The sequence below is a fragment of the Trachemys scripta genome, chromosome 3, assembly GCF_013100865.1.
Source record: "Trachemys scripta elegans isolate TJP31775 chromosome 3, CAS_Tse_1.0, whole genome shotgun sequence".
Classification (NCBI taxonomy): domain Eukaryota; kingdom Metazoa; phylum Chordata; order Testudines; family Emydidae; genus Trachemys; species Trachemys scripta.
In genome coordinates this window covers 107,120,719-107,131,048 of record NC_048300.1, presented here as the reverse complement: position 1 = coordinate 107,131,048, position 10,330 = coordinate 107,120,719, and the positions used below count along the sequence as shown (strand labels likewise).

Genomic DNA, 10,330 nt, shown 5'->3' with positions numbered 1-10,330 from the left:
GCAGCCGAGGTCACATTGCGCTGGCGATGCCCAAACTCTGCCCACGTGGCGGGACCCCGCACCTTAAGGCCTGGGGCTAAGCGGCCCCAGCTGCCACCACCAGCCGCAGCCAGAGGCAGGACTCCGCCCTACTTCCCTGCACGGGCTCAGCCCCGCCCCAGCGCGCGAGCCAGAGCCAGGCACGTACTTCTCCGAACCAGAGAGCACCGATCCCAGCGTGCAACGCGCGCGGACAGCGCTCCGAAGCACTGCACGCTGGGAGTTGTAGTCCCCGGGAGCCGCATTCCCTCTTCTCTCCCAAGCGCTCTCGGCCTGGAGTCGTCCTTCGATCGCCCCCCCTCCCTCCCCCCGGGGCGCGGTGACTAAGTTTGGCCCCTGCTCCATCCCCCACCCCGGCCATGCGGAGGCTGCTATCAACTCTCCGATTCCATCACGCCCGGCTATTGGCGGCGGCTGCCGAGCTCCCCGCCCCGGGACATAGGGCACCGCCGCCTGGCTGGGGGGAGCGGCGGGCAGCGGCAGCCGCTTGGGTGTTGGGCTCGGGCCGCTCCATGGCGCAGTGCGGGGACGGCGCAGCGCCCCCACCCTCCCCGGAGGAGGCGCAGGGGTCGGGGTCAGCCGCCGGGGACCCTCCCCCCAGAGCCGGCGAGTCCCTGGAACATGGTGAGAAGGCGGATGGGCGGCCCGGGCCTCAGAGCCCCCGGGGGGTGGGTCCCGCGTGCAGCCAGGCTCTGCCGCCCCGGCCCGGTCTCGCCCCAGCTCCGGCCCCTGCTTTGCAGCCAACTCTGCCGAGTGCAGGGCTAGACGCCGCCGCTGCGAGCCCAGCCCGCCGAGTCCAGCCAGCCAGCCAGCAGCCACGCCTCACAGCATCGCCTGTGCCCGCCGGTGCTACGCGGGCGTGTGTGTGTCCCGCCCTCCGCGCTGGCCCCTGGTGCCGCCCTGCTCTCCCCACCTAATATCGGCCTGTACAGTGTGCGCAGCCTGAAACCCCCTTTTCCCTCTGCACCGAGAGAAGGGAGGAGTCAAGGCGTCCAGTCTTTCTGCCCGAGCTGTACTGTTGGCAGCACATACAGACACCGCCCCGTGCTCGGCACTGTAGTAATAGTCTCCACACCGAGGAGCTCACACTGTAAATAGGCAAGAGCCAAAGAAACGTTTAGCCTTCTGTTTGCGATGGGGAACTGACAAGAGATCTAAGCGAGGTGAGGTCATTCCAGCAGGCGATTGCAGAGTCATGAGTGAGCCCACCTCCCCTGAGTCTCATTTCAGACCCATAAACACAACACCATCTTGTAAAGCCAGAGGGAGGATGGACGTTGCACTCTCTCCTTCCTCTCTTTGAGGGTAGGAAGAGACTAAGGTTGCGTGGAGGGTATAAGTACAGCCGTGTTTTTGTAGTTCGTGTATGACTCATTTAACTGAATACAAGAGACGGGTTTTGTCCCCATAGCAGCTTTTAATATCCAGTTGTGTGTGATAATTTAGGTCCGTCAACACCTACCAACTCAGGCAGCTGGGGTGTCAGACCAGTCTAGGAAAATCCCCTCCTACAGTATCTTAGCAAAGAACAGGGTGTGCCGAGGACTTTGCACAGAGTGGCAGCATCAACATGGGGCAATAAACTTTGGTATATTCTTACCCGCAGGCAACTGAGAGGAAGGAAGATCATCTGTACCAATTATAGAGTCATAGCCAGGGTCCTGTATACACTGCAAAAGTAGTGTTACCAGCTAGTTGCAGGACAACAATGCAAGACCCTATGCCTATTTTATGGCCAAGGCAAAATACTCCTAGCTTTTGCAGTTTAACAGTAATGTTAATAGTGTGTGGACAGTAACCATAGAGACAATCATATCTAATTGTAAATGCTTAAACTTGAGGAGATATAGGAAGAAGGGGACACACATCAGGCCCCAAATGGGGCTCTGGGTGATTGCTACTTCCCACCACCCAACACAGATGTAATGAATGAGGTTAAGTGGTGGCCGTATAAAGAATGAAAACTACTGATTATTCCTCAAGAAAGGCTTTTAATGACTTACGGCTATAAATGCAACACAGACAGAATAGGAAAAGAAAAATTAAAGACCAGCATTGAATAAGGATTAATATAAATGACAAATTACATTGCAAACAAGTACAAGTAAACTTTTACTACTATTTTTAATACTGCAGCATTAATATAACCTGAGATCAAATTATCCCAACACTACCATTCTTAATACTATAGTGTCAGCACAACTTGAGATCAAAACAGCTCGAGCAACCCAGACTTCTTTACTCCATTATCTTATTCTGCATGCAACCGGACGGACTGTTTTACTTTAAAACTTTACCCTACCGAGAATATGTTACCTTCTAGTCGACCGCTCTTTGCATTGGCCAGGTGCAGATAGTCGGTGCAGTTCAGGTTTCCTTGGTTAGGAGGTGCGGGTCAGACTGATCAAAGAGAATAACTTCTTAGACCAAGACACACACACACACCCTCCTGAGGTTCTACACATTTAATCTCATCTGCCCGCCATGCTTTGAAGCAGGTCAACCAATCAGATTAGGCCAAATTTAGTGTTACCACTTTGGCTGTATAATTTATGCTTACTTATTTTCTTGTAGCCAGTTATTGTTTTAATTTTATAAGTTATGCTGTCTCGACTGTAGTTTCTCTTAGTTTTCTAGGTAACTTACCTCTAAGTGGGCTATTGGCTTGATTGTGGGTAAGGTTATCTTGATGACCTATGCCTAAAGGCCTAGCCCATCAAACCCACATAGGAATCAGTTCTTTGGCTGCAGCGTCTTTTAACCACAAGTTCCAAAGGTGGTTTCAATAAGCCATACCCGGGGGCATGACCTATTATACCATATAGGAGTCAACATAAAATGTTGTCCGGTCGTAGGCGTTTTTTGACCACAAGTTGTAGCTTAATTTTGCAACCTTGCTTTTTAAAGATAATTTTGCAAAGCTCATTCTATAAAGCTTCCGGAAGTTTTAGGCCTAACACTGGCAATACTGTTGTTCATCTTAAGCTTGACAACACTCTTGCTCAAATTAATCACAAAACTCTTATGTATAGTTTTAACATACACCCGCCATCCTCCTTTTCCCTTGAAAGGGACAAGTTAAATACCATGGGCTAGATCTACAAAAGCATTTAGATCCTCCCACTGATAAGTCTCAAAAGGCAGCTAAAAATCTGCCAGTGAGCATGCACACAAGTGCCTCAGTCCTGACACCTGGGCACCTAGCTCATGCCTAAAACCTGGCAGAATCCTCAAACTAGGTGTTCCCCTGCATGTCTTGCCTTTGTGCTCAGTCTGGTAGGCAGCTTTTGGGAACACCAACCAGATCAGACCCAGCATGAAACACCACCCGAGGAAGTGGTGCAACCCCTCCCTCCAACCCTATGATCTTTATCCAAGTGTGGAGAGCACTCACCCAGGATGTGAGAGACCACAATTCAATTCCCGCTTCTGCCTGAAGTTGAGCAGCCACTTGAGCTTTGTTCTCTCCCCTCCTCCCAGGACCGTGCCCAACCCACTGGACTATGGGGTATTTTGTGGCAGGTCTCGCCTTGAAAGGGAGGGCAAGAGGAATGCAGTCAGATATATTTAAATAGATAAGAGCTATCCCGTTCTCCTTATATTCCTTTTGTTAACCACAAAGTGCATTTTAGATGATCGGAGGAATCAGAACTCTTAACTCTTGGCCATTTTAAATTCAGATATGCTTCTTTCCCCTACTGAAAGATGCTCTCATTTTTATACTAGAAAATTTGGATGAGATATGCTGGTTATGAATAGGTTATGAAAAAAGTGATTTGTGCTTAAGAAGGTAGTTCCATTTGCGTCCTTAACTTTGGCCTATCATAATCAGACTTTAGTTTAGAGGTAAAATGAGAATAAGAGAATTGCAGCCTACTTAAAGGAATGCCAGTGGTGCTGGAACATTTTTAATAGTGGGGGTGCTGAAAGCCAGCCCTCTTACCCTGGGCCGCCCAGAGGATTCAGGGGGCCAGGGGCAAAGCGGGGAAGCTGCGGCGCAGTCCATGTCTTCGGCAGCACTGAAGGACCCGCTGCCGAAATGCCGCCGAAGACCCAGAGCGACTGAAGGGCCCCCTGCCGCCGAAATGCCAAAGACTCAGACTGCTGCGGGGCCCCTGTGGGGCCCAGGGAAAATTGTCCCACTTGCCCCCCCTCCCTGGGTGGCCCTGCTTACCCCCTGCCCCCCCTGAGCGGGGCTGGGAGCAGGGCTGTGTCTCGGGCGGGGCGGGAGACTCGGACAGGAGTAAGGGGCCAAGGCTGTGGCCATAGCTGGGGTTGAGTGCGGGGCTGGCAGCTGGGACCCTCTGGCAAGGGGCTGGCAGTTGCATGCAGGGCCAGAAGTGGAGGTGCGGGGCCAGCCGCTGCATGGTGGGCCAGAAGCAGAGGCGTGGGGGGCCAGAAGCGGAGGCGCAGGGCCAGTGGCCAGGCCCTTCAGGCACGGGACTGGTGGCTACGTGGGAGGCCAGAAGTGGAGGTGCTGGGCCAGGCTGTGTGCGGGGCCAGAAGCAGAGGCATGGGGCCAGCAACCAGGACCCCCAGGCATGGGACCAGGACCCAGCTGCAACACCCCCCCGAACCTCTAGGTCCTGCACCTACAAGGAATGCTATCACACACAAATAGTTATATATATACACACACACACATAAAGTTCTCAAAGTAGTAATAGCCATCAGTTTCACCATCTCCTTAACTCCGAATGGTCTGTCAGTGGACTACCATTTTACTGATACTTCCCCAGTAGAAGTTTCACTCTGGTAACTGAAAGAGAGTCAAGAAATACAGCATCCATTTGAGTGACTAAAAATGAGGGAGTATTTCAGTTTCATATTAAAATTATAAAGTTCTAAGGTAACTAAAGTGAATTTTTAAAAAAACCCTGAACTTCTAACAGCCTTTGATAGTCAAGGCATTCATTCATACTGCATTCTCTAGTACATAAATATCAGACTAACAAGATGTCAGTTTAAACTATTGTTAAATTTAAGATTTTTTAAAACAAAGTAGACAGCTTTTCCTCTTTCATTAGATTTAGTGCTTAGAATATATTTTCTCTGAGTAATGACCAACTCATTTCAGTGAATGAAAAAGGAGGGAGTTGTTTACTTGGAACTCGTCCTATAGGATTTAGGCACACTCTTGGTGCTAGCCAATTTAGGCCAATTGCACATCCATCACTCAGTGACTGAAAGAGGGACATTGTCAAGACTAGTTGTTCCTCTGCCCTGCCCATCTGTTATTGTAAGCAGGCAGAATTTTTCAGAGTGGCATTTGTCTTTCAATACACTGCTTTCTTAGCAGACTGAGAAAAGGGAGGAAGTAACATACTGTACAAATGCCAACATGCATACTGGCCACAGTCCTCCAACTGACTCAATGTGGACAGATCCCTGTGTTTACATGGAGCCCCACAAATCAGTGGGGCTTGTCAGAGGCATTGATTGTAGGCTTGGGATCTAAGAAACCCAAATCAAGTTATCTTCTGAATGCCTAACTGGAAATGTGGACTTTTATATAGGATTCACATTTTAAAGGATTTGAGTGAGTGGAAGCATTCTTAGAGTCAGACTCAACTTAAAGCCTGTATACCTTGACAGTGGCTTTCATCCATAACGTCATTGTTATTTATACATGAGTACGATTCTCTGATCATCTAGCATCTCACATATAGGGGTTACAAATGAAAAGCTGAGGAAAACAAGGCAATAAAAATAAAAGCATTATAAAAAGCCACCAAGAACACACATCACTTTTTCTAGTTAGTTACAATTTTTGATTATACATCTGTAAATGAGAAATCTGGTGCAGGAACCTTATGCAACATGCTTTAATATAAAGTAAGACTAAAACATCTATCACAATGGAGTCTAGTCCAAACATGTTCTTAGTTTGTGAAGGATAAGGAGGAAAAAAAGTGACATGCATACACCCACCCAGTTCCTAGAGCCAATAAAAATACACCAGCCTCACATATGGTCTTTAAAGGAATTCCTTTAGCTTACACTATTTCAAATTATTGGTCTTAGTTGTCTAAGAATTGCCCATATCCTGTTATTTTTGTTAGCTCATCTCCCTCTCCCACACTTTGACCTCTTGTTTGTTTCCTTCATTGGTTCATTTAGATCAGAGGTGGGCAACCTATGGCACACATGCCAAAGGTGGCACGTGAGCTGGTTTTCAGTGGCAGTCACACTGCCCAGGTCCTGGCCACCGGTCCGGGGGGCTCTGCATTTTAATTTAATTTTAAATGAAGCTCTTAAACATTTTAAAAACCTTATTTACTTTACATACAACAATAGTTTAGTTATATATTATAGACTTACAGAAAGAGACCTTCTAAAAACATTAACATGTATTATTGGCACGCAAAACTTTAAATCAGAGTGAATAAATGAAGACTCGGCACACCACTTCTGAAAGGTTGCCGACCCCTGATTTAGATTGTAATCTCCTTGAGGCAGGGATTATCCTTTTGAATAGGTTTACACGTAGTGCAATTGGACCCCAGCTTGATTGGCCTCTGAACCCTACCACAGTCTAAGTTAAATAATAATAAATATAATACTGTTCAAACAATGCTCACAGAAAAACTTTTGTATCTCTGCTTCTTAGTGTCCATTAAGTGAGCAGGCAACCCACCTAAATACCTTATTTCTTTTGAGAGAGAGGAGGTGGGTGAGGTAATCTTTTATTGGACAACTGTCTGTTGGTGAGAGGGACAAGCTTTTATGCTTACCCAGGACTCTTCTTCAGGCCTTTTTCTTTTTAGTCATTTAGGGCATGGCTACACTTGCGAGTTAGAGTGCATTAAAGCAGCCCAGTATGCTCTAACTCGTGACGCATCCACACTGGCAAGGCATGTAGAGTACTCTGACTCTGCGGCTAGAGCGCTCCTGGTACTCCGCCTCGGCAAGTGGAATAACGTTTGATGCGCCCCCGCTGGAGCGCCACAGCGCCAGTATGGATGCCCTGGTCTGTTAATATTCTCTGATCGGCCTCCAGAAGTGTCCCACAATGCCTGTTCTAGCCACTCTGGTCATCAGTTTGAACTCTACTGCCCTGCCATCAGGTGACCAACCGTAAGACCCACCCTTTAAATTCTCTGGGAATTTTGAAAATCCCCTTCCTGTTTGCTCAGCCAGGCATAGAGTGCTCTCAGCGAATCTTTCCAGGTGACCATGCCTCCACATGCCAGGCGATCCCCGGTATAGAGCAATGGCGAGGTGTTGGACCTCATTGGTGTTTGGGGGGAGGAAGCTGTCCAGTCCCAGCTGTGCTCCAGCCATAGGAATTATGATACTTTGGGGCAGATATCAAGGGACATGAAGAAAGGGGCCATGACTGGGACGCTCTGCAGTGCAGGGTTAAAGTGAAGGAGCTGCGGAATGCCTGCCACAAAGCCTGCGAGGCAAACAGCTGCTCCCGTGCTGCCCCCACGACCTGCCATTTTTACAAAGAGCTGGACGCGATACTTGGGGGCTACCCCATCTCCACTCTGAGTATCACCATGGACACTTCAGAGCCCAGTCCAACAAGGCAGGAGGAGGAGCAAAGCGGGAGTGAGGGTGCTGAGGAGGAGGAAGACACCCCAGCATCCCTAGATGCATGCAGCCAGGAGCTGTTCTCAAGCCAGGAGGAAGGTAGCCAGTCGCGGCAGCCAGTGGTTGGGGAAGGACAAACACCAGAGGAGGTTCCTGGTAAGCAGCTTTTATTTTGGGAAGGAAGTTATTCGGTGCGTGCTCTTGGGGCGAGGAGGGTTAGGGCTGCAGTCATGCCTAGATGCAGAATAGGTGTTGATGTGCTCTCTCACATCACGGTAATTGGCCTCAGTGATCTCTTCAAAGGTCTCATCCAGAACTTGGGCAATGAGCTTGCGCAGGTTTTGTGGGAGAGCCACTGTGGTCCTTGTCCCAGTCAGGCTAACATGTCCGCGCCACTGTGCCGTGAGAGGTGGGGGGACCATTGATGCACACAGGCAAACTGCATATGGGCCAGGGCGGAAGCCACGTTGTAGTAGAAGACCCTCCCTTGCTTCCCAGGTCACCCTCAGCAGCGAGATAACTTCCAGGGTGAACTCCTGTGGAAAATGTGGGGAAAGTGTTCAGTGTGGGGTCCCCTGCAGCTGTTGGCTCTCCCCAAGGCACAGAAGCCCAGAGGTCTGTACAGCCATGAAAGAATCAGTCCCCCTTTACTCAGTGCTTACTCACCATTTTGGGGCTCCCGGGGGTTATGAGCGCTCGCTTTGGATGGGCAAATTATGCTATTGTAAAAAGAACAGGAGTACTTGTGGCACCTTAGAGACTAACAAATTTATTAGAGCATAAGCTTTCGTGGACTACAGCCCACTTCTTCGGATGCATGCTATTGTGTAGACTGTGCTTGCCCTCCTTAAGTACAGGGGAATCATTGCTCTGTCTGGTGTGAACAATGCTGCCTCTGTTAAGTGTTGCATTTTGCCTTTACAGATGCAACCTTGAGATCTCAGCCGTCCGTGTTTTCACTGGCCGAGAGACTGCAAAAAATCAGGAAGAGGCCATGTAGAAGCAAAGAGGACATGCTTCATGAAGTCATGCAGCACTCCCTTAATGAAAATCAGGAATGGTGGGAGAGAGAAAGGAGGGTCCGCCAGCAGAATGCGGATCGCTGGCACCAAAGCATGGAGTGGCTGATAAGCATCATGGAGCGCCAAGAGGACTCGATCCAGGCGCTCGTAGCCATGCAGGTGGAGCACTACCGCCCCCGCCCCCCTGCAGCCCATGTCCAAAAACTCTTTCCCTTGTGCCCCCATGTCACCTCCAACCCACTTTCCCCAACATCCAGGTTCTTATCGCCACTAGCTGCCTCCAACACCTGTAGCTTCACCACCCAGCCCTGAAAACTATGACCCTTAGCCACTGCACTCAACCCCCATCACCATGCAGTATAGCCATCCTGAACTGCATCACTCATTGCACAGCACTCCAAACAGGAAGGCTGAGTATGATAACAGGACATACGCAAATCTGTGATTGTACCGTTCCCCACCCCAGCCCCTTGCCCTTTCTGTTTCCCAAACAGTTATGTTTCTTTTCAATAAATGCATTTTTTTGCTTTGAAAACATTCTTTATTATTGCATAAAGTAAAAGATACCTTAGCCCAGAAAAGCAACAGGCACTGCAAGTCAGTGTATCATATGTAGCAAATACAGATTACTGCTCACATTGGAACCACTGCACTTCACTCCTGTGCAGGGCACCAGACATTACTGGTGACTTTCAGTCTCAAATTGTTCCCTCAAGGCATCCCTAATCCTTGCAGCCCCGCGCTGGGCCCCTCTAATAGCCCTGCTGTCTGGCTGTTCAAATTCAGCCTCCAGGTGTTGAACCTCCGAGTTCCATGCCTGAGTGAATCTTTCACCCTTCCCTTCACAAATGTTATGGAGGGCACAGCACGCGGATATAATCGCGGGGATGCTGTTATCGGCCAGGTCTAGCTTCCCATACAGAGCACGCCAGCGGCCCTTTAAACGGCCAAAAGCACACTCCACAGTCATTCTGCACTGGCTCTGCCTGTTGTTGAACTGTTCCTTGCTGCTGTCAAGGCTCCCTGTGTAGGGTTTCATGAACCACGGCATTAAAGCGTAAGCGGGGTCTCCAAGGATCATAATGGGCCTTTTGACTTCCTCTACGGTGATCTTCTGATCTGGGGAAAAAGTCCTGGCTTGCAGCTTCCTGAACGGGCCAGTGTTCCGAAAGATGCGTGTGTCATGCACCTTTCCGGGCCAGCCTGCATTAATGTCAATGAAACGCCCGCAGTAATCCGCAAGCACTTGGAGAACCATAGAGAAATACCCATTCCGATTAACGTACTCGGAAGCTAGGTGGGCTGGTGTCAGAATTGGAATATGCGTCCCATTTATCGCTTCTCCACAGTTAGAGAAACCCATTTGTGCAAAGCCAGCCACAATGTCATGCACGTTACCCAGAGTCACGGTTCTTCTGACAAGGATGCAATTAATGGCCCTGCAAACTTGCATCAACACGGTTCCAACAGTTGACTTTCCCACTTCAAACTGGTTAGCGACCGATCGGTAGCTGTCTGGAGTTGCTAGCTTCCAGATTGCAATAGCCACCCGCTTCTCCACCATCAGGGCAGCCAGGGCCGGCTCCAGGCACCAGGCACCCAAGCACATGCTTGGGGCGGCGCCTGGTAAGGGGCGGCGGGGGGAGCACGGCGTGGCATCCGCGGGGGGGGGGGGCGCTCCGGCGGCGCGGCGCGGGGGGGGTGGGCTCCGGCGGCGCGGCGCTCGGTGG

The 10,330-nt window shown here is 49.9% G+C and overlaps 1 protein-coding gene across 6 annotated transcripts in view; it reads left to right on the top strand.

Annotated features, from left to right (window-relative positions):
- The first annotated feature begins 295 nt into the window (after positions 1 to 295).
- Positions 296 to 10,330, top strand: part of AKAP7 (A-kinase anchoring protein 7) — a 164,646-nt gene continuing 154,611 nt past the window's right edge. For 3 of the 6 annotated variants that reach the window (XM_034765653.1, XM_034765655.1, XM_034765656.1), the window contains exon 1: positions 296 to 663. In XM_034765653.1, the coding sequence (XP_034621544.1) occupies positions 399 to 663 (265 nt within the window). In that variant the 5' untranslated portion in view covers positions 296 to 398. The remainder of the gene's footprint in view (positions 664 to 10,330) is intronic. The other 3 variants (XR_004645128.1, XM_034765651.1, XM_034765652.1) reach the window with 1 other exon arrangement.